The 19,285-nt window shown below is 39.5% G+C and overlaps 2 protein-coding genes across 2 annotated transcripts in view; one reads left to right on the top strand and one right to left on the bottom strand.

Moving 5' to 3' along the window:
• The window catches only part of KCNK10 (potassium two pore domain channel subfamily K member 10), a 58,377-nt gene extending 45,024 nt beyond the window's left edge, over positions 1-13,353 (top strand). The window contains exons 5-7 of the mRNA XM_008492302.2: positions 6,949-7,135; positions 10,578-10,720; positions 12,727-13,353. Of these exons, the coding sequence (XP_008490524.1) occupies positions 6,949-7,135; positions 10,578-10,720; positions 12,727-13,353 (957 nt within the window). The remainder of the gene's footprint in view (positions 1-6,948; positions 7,136-10,577; positions 10,721-12,726) is intronic.
• The window catches only part of ZC3H14 (zinc finger CCCH-type containing 14), a 977,341-nt gene that overhangs the window by 174,684 nt on the left and 783,372 nt on the right, over positions 1-19,285 (bottom strand). The window lies entirely within an intron of this gene.

Here is a 19,285-nt window from a genome sequence, read left to right as displayed (position 1 = left end):
ATACATAATATGCTTTGGAGGCTTCTTCAAGAACTTATTACAGGGAATGCCAGTGTATCCAAGAAGGTAAAAGGGAAGGTTTCTTAGCCAGTTACTCCAAACCAAACAGAAATAGCAAACTGAGGTCTAGAAACAAATACAAGGAATCTAGCTTGAAGTTCTCCTCCTTGTTTCAAAAGGTCACTGTTTTACTTTTCAATATCTAGTCCAACAAACTATCCATTCTAGCCTGATGAATGATGTTTTTACATTCCTAATCACTATGGAAATGTTCTGTAGAAAGGAATCTGGATGCTTTATTCCACTGTAGAGATAAAAACCAAAACAAAATAATAACAGAACAAGAAATTAAGGCCCAAAGAGAGCTAAAAAAAGGAATATTGAATTTCTCCAGCCTGCAAAGAGGAGATAATTCTAACATGAAATTCAATTTTCTTTTCTAGCTCAGTCTTTGAAAGTAGCCATGTCATGCAATAGATAACTAGATAACTCCCATTGATCTAGCTACACTAATTGTCTTTCTCTGTCTCGGTGCATTTCTTAATTAGATGCCAAGCATATACTCATAAATCCTGCCTTGCTGCTATGGGGACCTTTTATTTGCACCATCATAACTGGATTTTAGTTTTTACTCAGAACTGCACCAATGAACAAGATAAATTCTTTGACTCAAAACTTATAAAAATCAGGATTACCAGGAATGACAAGGTAAAATCCATGCAGCTACAGGGAAGTGATGTGGAGCAACCATAATCAACCCCTTCCTGAACTGCCTAAGAGAGGGGAATGGGGCTACAACTCAGAAGGGAGTTGAAGGAAGCAAGGAAGGAGCAATGTTTTCCACACTTGGTCTCTGCAAGCATCCTTTGAAATCGGTGAAGTCTGTGCCATGAGCCTCTGCTGCCCTTTGTCTGCTCCAGTGTCAGAGGAAAGCATACTTATACATTCTCTCTTATTCAACCTTTATTTTTTTCTTGGCCTGAACACAGCTCAGCCAGAACAGAGCTTTGGGCTCATTATTTTTTTTTCTTCTATATTGCAACAAGAAACATGCAGAAATTGATGCATATCAGAAGCTTATGTCTGCTTTCTAGAGAGAGGAAGAATGTTGAAAATATGAATATGAAGCCTAGAAAATTTCCAAGCCAGTGTTTCTGTATTTTCATAACACAGGATCAGTACTGACATTATGACTGCAGCAAGATCCATGCCTAGAGGATTAAAAAATTAACATTAGAGAAAGCTGCTGCTCTGTGAGAATCTTCCTGTATATTCCATCTGTGTCTAGGCAAACACTCTACAGAAGTAAGTGTGGGCTTATGGGGAAAAAACAGTCATGTAAAAAAAGTCATTTACTCTGACCTGTGCCTAGCATGTGTTCAGGACTGTCTCTCCCAAGCTTAGTAACAAATGTGAGTGCTTACAGCTTTTTATATCTACCTCCTCTGTGGTAATACAGATTTTGCACCTTCTTGTGCAGCTATAGCAGCATTTTTTATAAAACATGAGAATTAAAATAGTACTTAGGCACTGAAAGGGCTGGTTAGACAGAGTGGGGGAAGCCTGTCTTTAGTGGAATGGTTCAAACCACTGTTCTTAACCCATGAAGATATCTGAAATGTTGTATATATTAAAAAAAGTTATTTAGAATTCTACTCTCATTCCTTCAAGGGGTGTTGAGCATTTCACTGAGTACTGAAGAGCTCTGTGAGCCTAGTGCTGTGCCAGTCTTTCTGTATAGCCTGTTGAGATGGGCATCACACTTTGCTGAAACAAGTGCCAGGCTCTGGACCAGAGCTGGCTTGAATTTGACTGACCTGATAGGCAAGCAGCATGAACCTGTGTCCATCTGCACTGTCTACACTAACCTAGCAAAAATGTTTTAACTAAGGAGAGAATTAATGTTTCTGGCAGAGAAAAATAGAATACCTTATATCCAGTATTCTGTTTTATACTTTCAATACAAAGACCTCTTTTAAAAATATTTTTATGTGGAGGAAGTGATTTAGAAGACAAGCTGTTTAATTAGTGCATGGACAGAGACAGTCTGTTCCAAGAATAGTTGTCAGCGTGGGAGAGAAGATAAAATTTAGAGTAGGTGAAGGGAACAAAAGAAATATTAAAGAAATGTGTTTTGTTTGGGGGAGTATTTGAAATAGTAGAGCCTTGTGGACAGATGAGGACAGCATGCTCCATGAAGGCACAGTGTACTGGCACTAAAATTATGCCATTGGTCATCTGGACAGAAAGGTGCACAGCTTGCTTGGAGTCTTGAGGGTATTTGTCAGAAATTCAGAAAAAAAAATGTTTGGAAAACAGAGGAACCATCTGAGCTCAATGTGAAGCAGCAACAGTTCCAGTGCTAGCTTTGGTTGAATAGTACTGTATACTGGGGGAGTTTCTGTGAAATGGGAGGTGACACTACAAAATCTTGGAATATACATGCCTGAAATATGATGAAGGGAGCCTACAGGAAAACTGTGGTGGAGCTTTTCTCCAGAGAGGGTAAGGATAGGACAAGGGGTAATGGCTTTAAACTTGAAGAGGTAAGGCACAAGGAAAAAAATATTTCCTGTGAGGGTGATGAGATGCTGGAACAGGTTGCCCAGAGAAGTTGTGGTTGTCCTCTTCTTGGAAGTGTTCAAGACCAGGTTGGGTGGAGCCTTGAGCAACCTGGTCTAGTGGTAGGTGTCCCTGCCCATGGCAGGGGGTTTGGGGCTCGGTGATCTTCCAAGTCTAATCATTCTATGATTCTAGGATTCTATGTATTTAGCATTTAATACAGTCTGAAAAGTAGCTGCAGCATCTGTTTATCCCATGATTCCCGTCTTCTACATGGAAAAAACAGTCTACACTGTTTTGGAAGGAATGTGTATCATCCCTGAGGTCTTAGAGTGGGAACTTAAGAATCTTGTTTGGTCCCCTTTTTGTTAACAGTTAGGTCAGAAACATTGTGCCTGTTAATGGCGAAGGAGAGAAAAAAACAGGAAAAAAGAACAGGAAACAGGAAAAAAAAGGAAAAGAGAAAGGGATTTCCTTTGACTCTTGAAATTATTGGCTAAGACCAAAACCAGTGAAAGTAATAGAAAACAAGAAAAAAGCAAGGTCACAGTCACTGTTGGAAAAGATGTATAATAAGTTCCACTGACAAGGATGTCTCCATGAGAATGTCTGTTCTCACCCCTCTTGGCATTGAAGGAGATTGACATTATGTTTTTGGAATTCATGTGAGCATGGTGATGTCCTATGCAGTCATGTTGCCTTTTTAGCACTTAACCACCTCAAGAGTAAAAGCCACACCTTCATTAGTCAGTGGAAATGACTCTTCATATCTTCTTATATGATTGAAAACTCTCCAGTTTTTCTTTCTAGGTTCCTCCTTTATTTTTTTCCAGATTATCTCTAGTCGCATTTAAATTGAAGCCTCTCTCATTAGCAAGAAGTGATTTATTTATATTTTATGAATGTCTCACAAATTATCTGCTTCATCATCATGAAGAGAACTTGCCGGTAAAATAAAATTTAATAAAAAAAAAAAGAAGTAGAAAACATCTATTTCAAATGTGTTTTCATTTTACTTACACTGCTGTGAGATGAACTACAATTCATAGGGAATGGTTTCTCTTACTGTTTCATTTTGACACCTATAGAAAAATCTGTATTTATACCACAAAATGGGCTCAGAGGATGTGTTAGGCTGGCTGTAATTTCTCAGCTATTTGCCAGTATTTGGCTTTAAATTGCAAATATAACACAAATTTCCTTCAGTGTTAGAATACTAAATACTATTTTTGTATGTTAGTACAGCCAGAGGACAGCTGAAGAACATTTTCCACAAGGCTGTTAGGAGTTCATCTACTCTGGGAATGCTTGAAACACCCAATTTTCTTTGGCAGACAGACAGACCTATTAGACTGCAACGACCTGCAGTATTCATGAGTTTATTTGGAGTCTTATTACAGAATCCTGAACGATAACACAAGGCCATGTAGGAGTAGGTGGAGGTGGCAAGAAGAGCAAGCAAATGGAAAACCAATTATATACCATGATGATCAGGTCATTAAGCTGGAAATAGAGAATAAAACAATCAAAAAGTCATAAGACGGCTGTCCCTATGAAATATATTATCCTGAAGGGAGACAAAACAAAACAAACCCCACAAAACTCATTTTGTAGAACTTAGTTTTTTTTCCTCTTCCTGTGAAAATTAGCCTAATTTTTCAGACTCTGCAAGTCAAAGGCCTGAGTTATGAACTTGTTCATATTTGTCAGCCATTAGTATGTATTTTTAGTATCTGTATTTCTTTAGATGGTGACTCGGTACAATGTAATACTGCTGTGGCTTAGGCTACTCCAGTCTCATCAGAATACAACTGCGCCAAATCAGAAATGCAAAGGCTGCAATTCCTTGTTCCTGAGAACCTGGGCAGCACAAATTCATGTTCTGTGTGGGACAGTAAGAGGGCCAACTCCATCTGCAAACCCATGCAAACCAACCTTTCTGTAATCACTGATCACTACAATGTACATATTCCATGAAAATGACATCTATGCGTTAGCATTTTTTGATCTATAGCAGTTATACTTTCCTGTGAATGTCCCCAGAATGCGTATCTAAGTGTAAAGAGACCGCTTTTGTGCCTGAGTTTCATGTGTCTTTGCCCATTAAGTAATTCTGCTTTTGGGTATGGCTTTTGTGCTCTTTTTAGTGGCTCCAAAAATGCTGTGCCAGATTCACCATTGCTTTCTGACTTCATTGTACTGGTGGAAAAGTAAAGAAAAAAAACAGAGCCTTAGCTGCTCAGCTTTGGTGGGAATGACAGAATTGCACAATAACCATGAGCCAGCCCTTTCTGCAGAGCCTCTCATTGACATCATCGCTGGTTTTACTCAAAAAACCCCAACAACCTTAGGCTGAATTTATAATCCAAGAGCAAGTAGATGTTCTGAACTCTTGGTACGAATTTGTAGGCCATTCCTTCCACTCTTGTTTCTGCCATGAGACAAAACAATCCTGACACACACTGAAATGCATTTTAATGTTACTACATGGGGACTGGAGGAAGGGCTACAGTGTGTAACTTTGCCTTGCTGGGAGAGCCTGGCACCTTTAAAGTACTTTTTGTTCAAGGATTCCCTGTACTATCCAGCACTGCATCTGCCTCATGACTTCCACTGTAGCCATGTGTCTGCCATTTCATTTGTAGGTACCAGGAAGCTGAAGCACTTCGTAGAAGAAAACAATTCACCTTGCGTAAAACAGTAAAAAACTAAGAACTTGGGTTTTTTTCCCCTCTCCTCCATGGCAAAAAACCAAGTGTGCCAATCTAAAGCACCATATAAGATCCATGTGATCAGTTGTTTTCCCTTCACTACATAGGAGTCTGAAATCCTGCCATTGTGAATGTGTGTCTATAATTCTTAAGGTAGATCATCCTTTAGTATTTTAGCAAACTACTCAAAGAAAAAAAAAGTCAAGTCAGCTTTTATAACCTTGTGTTGTTTTTCTCTGTGGTACTTCTGTTTCAGTTTTATTAGCTGTCTTGTATTATAATAATCTCATTTATGGTATTATATTACTAATCCTATTTAACATTTTTTTGTTCAGCCAGACACAGAAAACAATGCACACACACAAAACCAAATTAAGCATCGGGATAATCTTAAACAGTTTCAGAACTAAAACTATTTCCGAAATACAGTATATTTATTCTGCTAGGAGGGCTCTAAATGCAGAGCATCGCAGGTTAAATGAGTGCCTACTGAGCATCTGCCACTGAATCTCTTAAGTACACTCTCATGCTTTAGTGGCTGCAGTAGTACTGTTCAGAAGCTGGTTAGATATTAACCAGTTCAAGGCATATCCTTTCTGTAAATTATAAAGATAAGGCCTGAGACCTTATTTCCTGTCTAGGCAACGTCCTCATCTGAAATGAAATCTCATTACTGGGTTCAGGGAGATGCTTGATTTGGAAAACTAATTTGTAAATATGTGACTTACAGTGACCTCCACATTTCTTTTCCAAGATAAATACAGAATTTACACTGCCACTGTAATTAACTCACAATAAGATTTCTAATAAAATTGAGGTTTCTTTTGAAACTATTTAATATTGAATTTACTTACAGAACAGAAATTAAGCCACCAGTTTTGCTAATCTAAGCTTGCATCAGTATCCCTGGAAACAGAATTTAAGTTTATATTCAATAAAATGAGAGTTTATGTGATCTAGGAATATAAAATATTTCAACTACCCTTCTGATATTTGTATTCAGTTTATAGCAGCCAGTAGTACACATACTCTTTGTTCACGAGCTTTCTAATGTGGATATGTAAAGTTAATTTTATCTCAAGCTATTTGGTATATATTTTTGAATGAAACCTGGAAATCCTGAGTAAAGGAAAATGTAGAAAACCCAGAGCATCAATTGTTTCTATTGTAAAATTATGATTTACATATAATTAATTATAGAATCTCAGGGGTTTAGAACAAAAAAACCCAGTTTTATTTTCGTTTAAGTCTTGGTCTTTTTTGTTGAATGCTGGAGGCTGATGAGGCAACTTGGCTGTGTGTACCTACGTATGGAGGTGTGGATGTGCACTTCTTCTTACACACTGAACCCAGACTGGAGTGTATTGGAACCTTTCTGAAGCTCAGGACTGTTTTTCCAGGCTGTTTTTCTAGTGGTTTAGTAACTATCTAGTGCATAGAAAATGGGAATCATCATTTTTGTGAGGCCAGACATAGAGGTTCACTACTACTGAGTGAGGGCTCTCACTAGCAGAGAGGAAGGGCTGTTGTTTACCTAATAAACTCACAAAAGGAAGAAAGAGAAATACCAGGTGACACCAGCATGGTCAGTCTGCCATTCACAGGGCATACAGTCCCAGAAACCTACTGAAAAATATTATTATAATTTTTTTCTTTTGTTATTTCCTTTTTCTAGAAAAAGCGAGTGAGTCAAACAAAGATCCGTGTGATTTCTACTATCCTCTTCATCCTGGCAGGCTGCATTGTCTTTGTGACCATTCCTGCATTTATCTTCAAACACATCGAGGGTTGGACAGCCTTGGAGTCCATCTACTTTGTGGTTGTCACTCTGACTACCGTGGGCTTTGGTGACTTTGTAGCAGGTGAGCATCTTCGGGCCCGGACACCATGAACGAGGGCCATGGCTCCCAGCATTCATTTCCTGGTGTAGAGAGGGGGCTTTTCACACTTATATTCCAGTGAAACAGTGCCAGGTATTTCTGAGGGGTTACTGTGCAGTAATAGGACACCAGACAGATTTAAGATATAGGTGCCTTTCCATCTACAGGTTGCAAGCTTTCAGCAGTGTAGCTAATGAGAGTCTGGGAGGCCCTGATTATCCTTTTATTGTTCAATGAATTATGCACAAGTCAAATGACTTCCTCATTGAATTGAAGATTTGTATTAATCCATTAGGACTCAGTCTGGGGCTAACTGCTGAAGCAAGTAGTCAAAAAGATGAATGAATAGAGCTTTTACAAAGTAGGGCTGAGCCATAGGGCTGGAGAAATCTCTGGCTGGATGCAGTAGTGGACTGCTGCTACAGGAGGTGCAACATCTCAGAAATTGCATTTTTTTTTCTCTAACCTTGGCAGAAATTTTGACATTGCAGTTGCCTTATTGTGGAAAATTGATGTAGGAAGAGAAGAACTAATGGGGTATGAATCTCAGTGCTAGCAGGATGCTCTCCAAGATTAATACAGTACTAGAAAGAGCTAAAAATACCCATTCTTATCAGTTTCCAAAGAGGGTGTCAAGATTGTTGGTTGGTGAGAGATTTTTTTTTTCATTCCACTGCTTTGCTAAAAAATAGGTGGTTAAAATAAGTGGATTTTTTTCCCAGTAGTACATAACCCCTACACCTCAGTCCTGTTAGTGGTCCTAATTAAAGGCATTAAGATGCCTATGTTAAAAAGAGCTATCTTATGTAGTGAAATGAGGCAACCAGGTGCCACTAATTGCCAGGTAGTGGGCATGAGCTTGTGTTAAGCCCACCTGTGCCTGATTAGGGTGGGCCCCAACTGCGCATGAGCAGGATTAGGGGGCCAATAAAAGGTGAGGCTTGAGGCACAAGCTCAGCTCACTCCTGAGCAAGCCAGCAGAGAGGTTGGTTGAATCTGGAGCAGTAGCACTGAGCCAGGCTGACCAGTCCTAAGGGCAAACAACCCAGGGCACTGTCTGTGCACTTCTGCTGGGACACCTGTTGGACCTTGGAGCGCTGTGTCCTAAGAGAGGTTTGTCTTGCAAAATATTATGCTATTGTTTCGCTGCTTTCTATAAATCAGTGAAATAAGAGTGATTTAAAAACATAAAAAACAAAAATTGAAGCTGCAGAGATATAAAAATTTTCTTGTCTACAGCTCTTCAGAAAAGAAAGAAAAGTTTTTTTTTTTAAGACAAGACAGTGATCTCTTTTTTTTTTTTTTCTGACACAATGGTATAGAAGTCATGAATTATTGAGAAAGGAAAAAAAAAAAGACTGAACAAAGAGAGCCCCAGATATGGAGCACTCAGATACAGAAGTAATTGTATGAGCTTTGCCCACTTTAACTACTTAAATGTGAAGAGAACCTCACTGATACTCTGTAGCATCACAGTGTGAAATAAAAATAACTCACAATATTTTTCTTAAGCATATTAGACTTTGGTGTAATTTCCTTTCTTAGTATAATAGTAAAAAATCCCTGAATATTAAATTAGCTTGTTCCAAGTCCAGCATGATTGGAAGAACTAATCCACAGCTTGGTGGCTACTAACAGCTGAGATTTTTCAGAAATCAAAAAGAGGAGATGGAATGAGAAAAATTCAGAGGTGATCTCATTAGAAGCATTTAAGGCAAGTGATCACCAGGAGATTTGGGTTTCATTGCTGGTTTTAGGACATGTTTCTGTCAATTCTATATTCTGTCAATTTAGAATCTCAGTCTCTCTGTCCCATTGACTTCAAAGGGAAAATCCTACTTCGCATTGGATAAAACTGCTTCAGTGGAGCTGAGCTGTTTTATTCAACTTAGAAAATGTCCCAGCTCTTGACTGAGTGAGAAAGTTTTTATACCACTGTCAGAAACAAAATTGTGGGTGGGCCCTTAAAAACCAGAATGTCTGATAGGCTGGAAAAAGTGGTCTCAGTTGCTTGAGTACTCATTAAGACAGACCTAGGCAATCTGAACCGCAGGAAGCTTCCTCAGGGACATGTATGATTAGAAGAGCCTCTTTGTACCATAGCAACAGCAGCCCCAACCTCCCATCATTCCAGCTCTTAAATACTGGAAAAGAGAGAGTGATTCATGTGGTGCATGGGGAGAGATTAATATCAAAAGCTATACTTGGGTATCTGCCAGTTCTCAAATGTCTGAGCTTCCACAGGGATGTTCAATCACTGTATATACACTCATACTGTGTCTGGATAAAATTAAAGAGTTGTAGGAATGTCTCAGGCTGCAAAAAGCTCAGGGGAAGCACCAAGCTGTGTTATCTGGTGATTTTAATGGAGAGAAATCCTAAAAGTCAGAGAGGTACATAGTGGTGTCTATCTCTTTTCTAAGACTGGAGTACAGGACATACTCAATCCTCTGCCTGAGTCCCCTGGTGAGTCTGCATTTCAGGTGGAGATTTACACAGGTACCACCAAGGATGGTGTTTCTTCATCTGCACCAAGGGATCTGGCTGTGCAGGCTCTTTGCTCAGGGCTGTGCCTGCTTCTCACTGTATCTCATTATTGCATTACACATGGCACTGTGATAGAACTGTGAGTTTCAAAAGTGAGGGTGTAGTTGCTTTATTTTTGCAGAAATTTATTCTCTTCTGTGGTAGGTAGCAGCCTGGCTCCCAGTGTATTTTAGGCTCTTTATAGTCCATTAGAGCTGCCAAGTGTCTAACATACATGTTTTAATAGCTCATCCTAAAAATTGCATGAACACTATATAGGTTATTTGTTGCTTAATTTGATCCATAGCTCTTCTCAAGTCACTGGCCAGAGAATGCATACTCATAACTGATACCCAAGCAGACAGCATATCCTTATTATCAGGGCTGATGCAGGGTTGGCTTCCTGTCAGATATCCTCATTTGGAGGAGAAGACAAAACTGCTTCTTTCTCCTGCACACAGGTCTCTGAGTTCTATAGTTACAAACAAAAAAAATCTGGAAACTCCATTACCTGAAGAGGTTGAACTGTAAAGTTTCTCAACTATTAAGCTGCAGGCAGTTCAGAATAGCTCTATTAAAGTTCCTTTTGGAAATGTGTTAATGCTGTTTCAAGTACTATCAAAGTAGGAATTTCAGACTTACTTCAGAGTATGAGCAAGATAAAGGTGTTTGTTAGGTTCTCTGGAAGGTCACATAGCAGCAGAACCATAGGTAATTTTAAAGAGTCTTAAGAAAAGACTGAGTTTCTCCCATCTGATAAGCCTCTCATCTATTATTAGAACTACAGTGGTGCTGGCAAGAGTCAAGAAATACTTTCAGGAATTTCTCAGATTTGCAGATATTTTGTCCTAATTTTTGCATCTTGTGATTCCTAAGCAGACGTGTGTGGTTATTTCAGGAGGAAATGCTGCCATCCAGTACCGGGAGTGGTATAAACCCCTGGTGTGGTTCTGGATCCTTGTTGGCCTTGCCTATTTTGCTGCTGTCCTGAGTATGATTGGAGACTGGTTAAGAGTCCTGTCCAGGAAGACAAAAGCAGAGGTATGGCTAGTAATTTTTCACTGGTTTGTCATTTTATAAGAAAGCATAAAGCACCTGACTCCTGCTTGTCTAAAGAAGGATGCTCCTCTGCATGACCAATACACAATATTCTCTGCAGCTGACTGCCTTTGGCTGCCTTTGGTTTCTAGTTAGCTCTGATATTTAGCTCCTTCACAAAGGGTGTATGAAGGGCAAGCAACTGAAACAAACTGGGTTGTTGTTATACCTCTATTAGTACTACCAGATATGCAGAACACATCAGTAGGATTACATTTATGTCATTCCAATTTATATTATGTAATTCCAAAGCCTTCACTTTGGAATTAGTTACAAAATTGTGATAAAATTTGTAGTCTTCTCTCTCTAAAAATCTGAAAACTTTGGTTGCCTTTCTACATTATGAAACTGGAACTTTAACCTGGGGTTTTACATTGAGTATTGCCTCCTTTCTCTGTGTCAGAGGATATGGTTCTGAATAAGGGTTTAGATTCAGGCCCCTTTCTGAGAACCATCTTATTAAAAAAATGAAGAGGCTGAGTTGCCAGTGTAAGTGAGAACATAGTTAAATTCACTCAGAATATGCCCTCCACAATACAAAGATGACATTGCTGTTGCTTCACCCAAGTAAAAATGGAAAATAGGAGGCAATTACCATGACTCTAGAGCTAAAGCCTATTGTGGAGGACCTTAATAATATAATTTCAGTTTTTAAGGCAATGTCCTCCTGCATCACTGGCAAAGCTAACTTGGCAATGTTAGCTGAAGAACAGGTATAGACTGTCTGGCAGAGGAGTACTGCTTTTTATCCTTTATAAAGGCATCTGTGGCCATCTGAGGCCCAGTGCATGCCCTGTGTGTCTCCATGAAAAAATGAGGCTTCACAGGGAGTTCATCTGTCAGCTTGATCATCACCAGACACCTATACATGGGAATCTGCTCTCTCATGGTGGATGTGGGGTACCTCTTGCCATAGGTTATAGAGTTCTAAATAGACACCTGCTCATCTGGCATGTGGAACCGAAGGCAGCTTGTGGATCCCTGGAAGCAGAAACTGAGCTCTGGCCACAGCAGCCTGAGCAAATTGTCGACCCAGGTGGGCTTCTGCAGGCATTGTGCTCCTGAATCTCTTCTCCTTTAGCTGAACTTTGTAAAAAGCTGTACTGACTGAGATGTAACTTGGTCATTTATATAATTTTAGAAGAGATATTTATTGAATACATCAGCCATGTAGGTGCTTTATTCTAAGCCATTATTCTTCTCTCAGGTGTGAAAGAGTAAAATTGAACAAAGCAGCAAGACATTAAAGGGCATGATCAAGGTTCCCACACAGAGTATGTGTTAACAGCTACTCCACCTGGCTTGAGAAGGTGGTATTTAGACATTTATGCAATGGAAACCTCCATTAAAGATAGCTCCATTTGTCTCTGAGAATGAACTCTAAACTTGGTTAGTCAGAGCTCCACTTGAAATTATCTAATAGGTATTTCTGATATTTGCTCTGTGGCACTTAACAGAACCTTCAGTGGACCTCAACAGCTCCATCCACGAGCAAGACACAAAAATACATGACTGTGTTGCTATACTGGTTGTTGTGCAGTTCTGAAGCATATTGGTATAACTATATGTGATTAATTTTGCTCACTTCTGACCATTTACTGCAGACATTATATGTCAGGAATTTTGCTCTTAGCCATGGGGGGATTAGCATGAACACCTCTCTTCATGTGACACAGCTGTAATTTGTGCAGGGTGGCCAAATATGAATCAGGCAGACAAGTTATATGCAAACAAGCTACTAGTTAGTCACTATTTGATGTGTTTAGAACTTGCCCAGTTTAGCCACTTTGCTGCTGAAGCCTGGGTCCAGATGGATGCACTGGAGCTGGGACTGGTCTCTGATTCTACACTGGACAAGAAAGCTCTTTGTTCAACTCTCTTGTAGGAACGAGCGTTGCTTCATTTGGCTTTTCCTTTCCTTTTATTAATTTCTTTTTCTTCTTGTGAAGGTTGGAGAAATAAAAGCCCACGCAGCTGAGTGGAAAGCAAATGTGACAGCTGAGTTCAGAGAGACACGGAGGAGGCTCAGCGTGGAGATCCACGACAAACTTCAGCGGGCAGCCACAATCCGCAGCATGGAGCGCAGGCGGCTGGGCCTGGACCAGCGAGCACATTCCTTGGACATGCTCTCTCCAGAGAAACGGTCTGTCTTCACTGCCTTGGAAACGGGACGCTTCAAGGCCTCATCTCAGGAAAGCATCAACAACAGACCTAACAACCTGCGCCTCAAGGGCCCAGATAAGCTCAACAAGCACGGGCAAGGGGCGTCCGAGGACAACATCATTAACAAGTTTGGGTCGTCTGCTAAGATGACGAAAAGGAAAAACAAAGACCTCAAAAAGACCATCCCTGAGGATGTGTGTAAAATTTATGAGAGCTTTCGAAACTACTCCTTGGATGAAGAAAAGAAGGAAGAGGAGACAGGGAAGATGTGTTATTCTGAGAACTCTTCTAGCACTGCAGTCCTGACCAACTGCATCATCCAGCAGCACTCAGACATGGAGAATGGAGTGATCCCAAATGAAACCAAAGAAAGGGAAAATGAAAACAAAGCGCTACTTGAAGACAGAAATTAAATGTAAAAGATGGTTGACTTGAATTAACGTTAGTGTTTTTATATACATATATATATTGAGACACGTGCCTTATAAAGACTCCTTATTCAGTCTGAATGATATAGCATCGAAGAATTTTTCACTGTGCCATAAAGACTCAAGCTTGCTCTGCCAAAACTATCCAGGAACACAGCACTGCAGAATGGCAACAGAAAGCTACGCACATGGAAATTTCAGCCTGTATAAGATTACCAGGGCAAGACACAAAAGAAGAGATTGAGCCATGGCAATATCACCAGAGTGCTCCTACCATGGTATAATTCTAGACAAAGGGCAGCTATGTAAGATGAGCCTTTGAAAGGGTTTGAAAAATGCATCTTTGTAATAGAGTATGAATTCATAAAGCCTTCCCCTGGTGATTAAGAAGAGGAGAAATGATTGGAGTGAACTAGAAACTTTCAGTAAGGCTTAGTTTACATTTTGGCACGTGATCCAAGCTAAATTTTTTTTTCCATTTTGACTTAGTTGCATTATCTTTCTAAACTCCAAAAGAATGTCTGTGGACACAGCCACCAGCTGAGCGCTGGCTTGAGAAACCAACATAGATGTATTTAAGGTTTGGATTGTTCTTTTCATTAAAAAAAATTAAAAAAAAAATAAAAAAGGAAAAAACCTCAGTGGGTATTTATCTTAACCAGTGACAGTAAAAAGGGAAAATAAACAAATGGATTTTTTTATCATGTGTAGGAAATATTCAATGTAAATTCACAGCAAGAAAGTACATACGAAGAAAATGCAACATCTCGTGCTGTGATGTTTGAAAGAAGAGAAACAGTGATTTAATGATATTTATCAAGGTGTAAAAAAAAGTGGGCCAACTGTTTTTTAAAAGAATTTCTCAGTCGTACCTTCTACCACTGAAAAAACCCTTCAATTCTAATGCTGTAAGACTCTGAAAATGGATAGAAAGCTATAGCTTTTGCATGTCAGCAAACTGCTGTTCTCTGTACCAGAACCTGAATTTTTTAAAATAGACATAAGAGTATATATGCTATTCATTTGAGGGCCAGGGCAGCCATACTATCTCAGGGCTCTCTACCCATTTGCTGGGTTTGGGCTTAAACACAAGCTGCAGTCATAATCTCAGAAAAAAAAAAGAAGAAAAAAAAAAAAAGAAAAAGAAAAAAGAAAAAAATTAGGGAAAGAAGTTGAGAAAAATATGGTAGTAATCTTTTAAGTGCTTATAGCTTTAAGTGCCATTAATGCCGTCATATTTTGTAACTTAAACAAGTGTTTTGAATTATTTTATTTCCTTTCATGTACTATCTTTGACATTTCTCTCTTTTCTTGATAAAACCTAAACATGAGCTCTCAGCATTTCTACACTGAAGTGAAACATAACCAAACAGAGGGCATTTTCAAAAAAATGTTTTGTACTGTCTGGACATGTGACTATAAGAAATACAAATGTCCCTTGGCTTCACAATACATATTCAAAGAAAAAGATGCAAAATAAGTAATAGGAATTGCAAAACACACTAAAGTTTTGTAGCCATAGCCTGTGGGCTACTGTTTTTACCATTTCAGACAGAAGATTTTGCATGTTGGAAATGAGATACACACAATTGCACCAGCAATGTTTTCCCTGCGCCTTCACAAAATCCTTAATATCCTGCAGTTCCTTACAGGTAAAGTAGGCACGGATACAGATGGCAGAGACATACCAGCTCTGAGAAGCTAATCAAACATACAGATGCTTGCAGGTCATTACAGATGCAATCTTTAGGACTTGCATGCCTATGTCTGCATAGACAAAAATGCATGCTTCTTTTCTGTGATACTTTCTGAAGGTTTATGTACAATGAGCCAACTCAAAATCTAATTGGTCACTGGGATACATGATCACCATGGCTATGAATAGAAGCATGGAAATGCAAATTTTGAGTATGTATATTTGCATATCTAAATGAGTGCAGGACTGAGCCAAATACCACTTGTGCGGAGGAGGAAAGAATTTCTTAGTATGTGCTGTCTGCTGGTTCATTTCACTCGAAATACCATATCATCTTTTTAATTTTGTTATCTCTGAAAATTAAGGATCGAAAAAGAATGTTTGAAAAAATTCAAGTAATTTGTGATTGCTTTAACTCAATAAGATCCAACAGAAATTGAATTCTGCTTAGTTCACCAATGAACCTCATAAGGTGCAGGGCTCATAAGGTGCTCTGGCTTTAGCTTACTGGAGGCAAGGCAGTTAGCCCAGTCCCCAGGGAAGGTTTTATCTGACTCAAGAGCTGCTGTAGTTTCTGGAGGCTCCACAATGATGCAGACAGAAGCTTGTGGCTGTCCTCAGATTCCATCCCCCTCAAGATGCAGGCTGTTATGGCATGGCAGTCGTTCAGCCCTCCTGCTGCCCCTGGTTTTGAGCAGGCCTAGGATGAAGTCCAGCCTCTCCAGACTCCACTCAGAAATGCAGTGAATTCTGCAGTGCCAGGGTAGATGAAGTGTATTTGGAAATCCTAAGGCTTCATGTTGTTCAGATCTGTGGCTTTACTGTGGCCTGGTGGGAAATTAAAGAGTGAAATCTAGAATTTAGATTTGCTTTAGAATTCCAAACAAGGTTCTGAAGAGCTCAGACATGAGATTTGGGTTCTGGGAATTGAAGTTCTGCCTGCTTACACTTCCCCGTGCTTTGCTTGTGAAGGATCAGGCAAATGAAAGCATCTCATTTGACTCTGGAAGAGTACGATACATACAGATTGTGCTAACAATTCTCCTTGGTTACTAATACCAAAACCAACATCATGCACGCAGTGTTATTTTTTCTCCAACTGAGCTCCTCTTGCAAGAAATGCTTGCTTGTAATGGAAAAGTCTTGCACAGGCACACAAGTAGCTGTATGGATATAGGACCTGAGTTTTCTCTATGTGAAAAGTAAGGTTTAGACATGACCAGAGAATTTCTGCTGATCTGGGATCAGGGAAAGCAAAAGTCTGTCTTGTAGGACTTGTCTGCACAAGCAAAGATTTTGATGGTGTGCAAATCTTGGAAAACAAGTCATCATGGACAAAAGGGACACAGGAGGCACACTTTGGTAGCCAAATTCAGAACTTGTTGGTCTGATGGGATAGAAAGGCAATGCAATATTGGCATATTCTTCATCTCCAAACTTCCTGAGTTCTCATTCTGTCCCTTGTCAAGATTCCAGCTGATGATGTGAGTCTCACTCTAGTTTCTTCCTGGCCATGTCATGCAGGAGTCTTTGGTTGACTTTTTCTCAGCTGTGTCTTCAGCAGCTGCTGATTTGGGATATGATAGTTTCAGGGACAAAAGGTGATGCTGAGTAAACTCTCAGTATGATTCTGAACAGAGCATTTGATGACCTTTTACCTTAAAGCAAAATGAGATTTCTCATTTCTGCACCTTTCTGTGTCTGAAACTGAGAAACCTGCCAGTCTGCTGCTGGAGTAAATGCTTTCTCCTGTATGATTGCCCACTAAATACCTCAATATTCATAATTTTTATTATAAAATGTAAAGTGCAAACGGTGTATTGCATAGGGGAAAAGACAGAAATATCTGAGACGAGACTAAAATGACATTTTAATAATCCTAAATTGCTTCTCCCTTTGTAAAGGTCACGGGCTTTGGTTTTAGCTATATGCAACAGCTTGGCAGAGAATCTCCATTTAAATATCAAGTGTTTTTATGGCTAAACTTCTCCTAATACTTACTAAAAACTTGTGATGTTATCTCGAGCGAGGCTGTTTCACTATTATTTAAAGTTTAACAAAAGGTAGTCTGAACCGTATCCAAATCTCTTGGCTCTAAATTGCACACTTTCACAGAAGCCTGGAAATAAAAAATTAAACAAAAGGGTAAGTTACTGCCTTTGGCTCTCATATCCTGGCCTGGGCCCAACATGACTTGATGTGGGAACTGGGACCTGCAAGAACAAAGGAAATGGATTTTCTGTAGCTGCAGCCCTCACACATAGAAGATGATTCAGCTTCTGTTTTCCTGCAACCTTCAGTTCTGCAGTGCCACTTTTTATTGTCTTGTGCAGGAGAATTCTGGCATGCTTCTTTGGGGATCCTCCTGCACCATTAACCCACACTGAACTTGTGCAGATTTTGCATGAGTGGTTTTGAACACGTATGTAATTTCATCCATGTGGCAGTCTGTGAATTTGATTATTCGTTATCAGGGAACATTATTTCTAATAAATGTTATTAGAAATAATCATAAATAAAAATCCCAGTGATCTGATTTATGTTGTTGCTGTTAAATTATAAATCATCAGAGCTTTCAATGTCTTTATTATGTCTCCAGTGTAAGTGTGCTGCTTCTAAAGCTATTAAGGGGCTATGCCAGAGGCTTTCTGCAAACTTCTCTGACCCAATAAGTGAAAGTATGTCTATGATTTCAGGGTGTTAAAAACCCTGCCCTTAAAAAACTAGCATTTTCCTGAAGAACTTGTGTTTAGGTTGTACACAGGCTTTTTGTTTGCCAGCTCTGGTTTTCTCAGGGGTTTATCTGTGTTGTCAAATTGCATAGCATCTGCTAGTCTCATGTTTCCCATCATCCACTAAAAATAAAGACCAAGCTTTATGTTATATTGCATACTGACCTAGAACAAGAACTCTTCTACTAAGTAGATATGAATTTAGGTGGTGATTTGAAAGCTGCAGTCCTTCCTTTCCTCTCTTTGTTCTGAGCCATGTTTTGTCTAATTTAAGGCCAGAATCTACTCCGATCAAGTCAGTGCAAGAAAGTGGAGCTAGCTGGGTATCTGCAAGCTATTTATAGCAAAGAGCTGCTGTTTTAACTCAACAGTGCTGTTTACATTCGGTGGGATGGCATTATATTAGTATTAAACACAAATAAGCCTAGCATTAGAAACAGTTCTCTAGCAAATTAAATATCAATGAAAACACAAATCCAAATCAACACAAATCTATGAAACTTAAATAAAGGCTTGTAGATTAATGTATGAAAGTATTTGCCTAAAATATATAATTTTTAAAAAATGCAGTACTGAAAATTGCTTTGGGTTGCCTGATGCTTCCCAAGGATCCCATCTTCTTGGCTACCAGCAGCAGTTACCTTCCTTAATACTATTTCTGATCTGAACCATATTCTTTTTCTTCTTGCTAGTGCAACTGAAGTACCTAATGGTGTTAGACTTTACTCCTGCTGTTGAAATCAAACAGGAAGCAGTTGTGAAAGTTAATTTAGCTGCTGTAGCCAGCACATGCCCAGAGAAACCTGGCTGAGGTAAGCAGATGATGCTAAATTCACAACACTGGTGAGCTCTTGGGAACCAGTTGAAAAAAGGCCTCATGTGATCATGTGCAGGTCTCCACCCTTCACTCAGCAGGTGTAATCTGTTCTTGCACACAGATTTAGAGGTAATGCCCCCCCTGCTCCATGCAGGTAGATGTGAACTTCTGTACTCCCTCACCTCTGCTTGTATAGGTCACATCTGAGTTGAGTCTTATCACAAGGAGATACCAGTGCTGCTGCTTGCAGAGAAAAGTGAATGTTTCTCTAGCAGGTGGCCTTTTGAAGCAAGTAAGATTTGCTTTCCTTGGTTGAACTCCTTGAAAGCAAATCACAGGCAGGTGATATTTGGCATGTGAGAGAGAATATTTCAGTCCCCCTAATATATTCCACCCACACACTTTTACTTGTGAGAACTGGGTGCTTAAAGAGGAAAGCTCACTGTGCCTGTTGCAAGATGTAAGACAAACATGCCATTTTTCAGCCTACCATTTAACAGTTTCTCAGATGCTGGGGTCATGCAGTAGCTATAGTTAGAGAAAGGCAGGATTTGTATCTGGATCACAGCTTCCCAAAAATTTGCATTTGTTCAGGCCAGTGTTCCAATGTAGTTTTAGACTGAATTTTTTTGTTCTCATAGAATTTGATCTGGACCTGCAGACAGGGCTGAG

This window comes from Calypte anna, chromosome 5A, assembly GCF_003957555.1.
Source record: "Calypte anna isolate BGI_N300 chromosome 5A, bCalAnn1_v1.p, whole genome shotgun sequence".
Classification (NCBI taxonomy): domain Eukaryota; kingdom Metazoa; phylum Chordata; class Aves; order Apodiformes; family Trochilidae; genus Calypte; species Calypte anna.
Note: the sequence above shows the minus strand (reverse complement) of the source record. Positions and strands in the feature narration are given on the sequence as shown.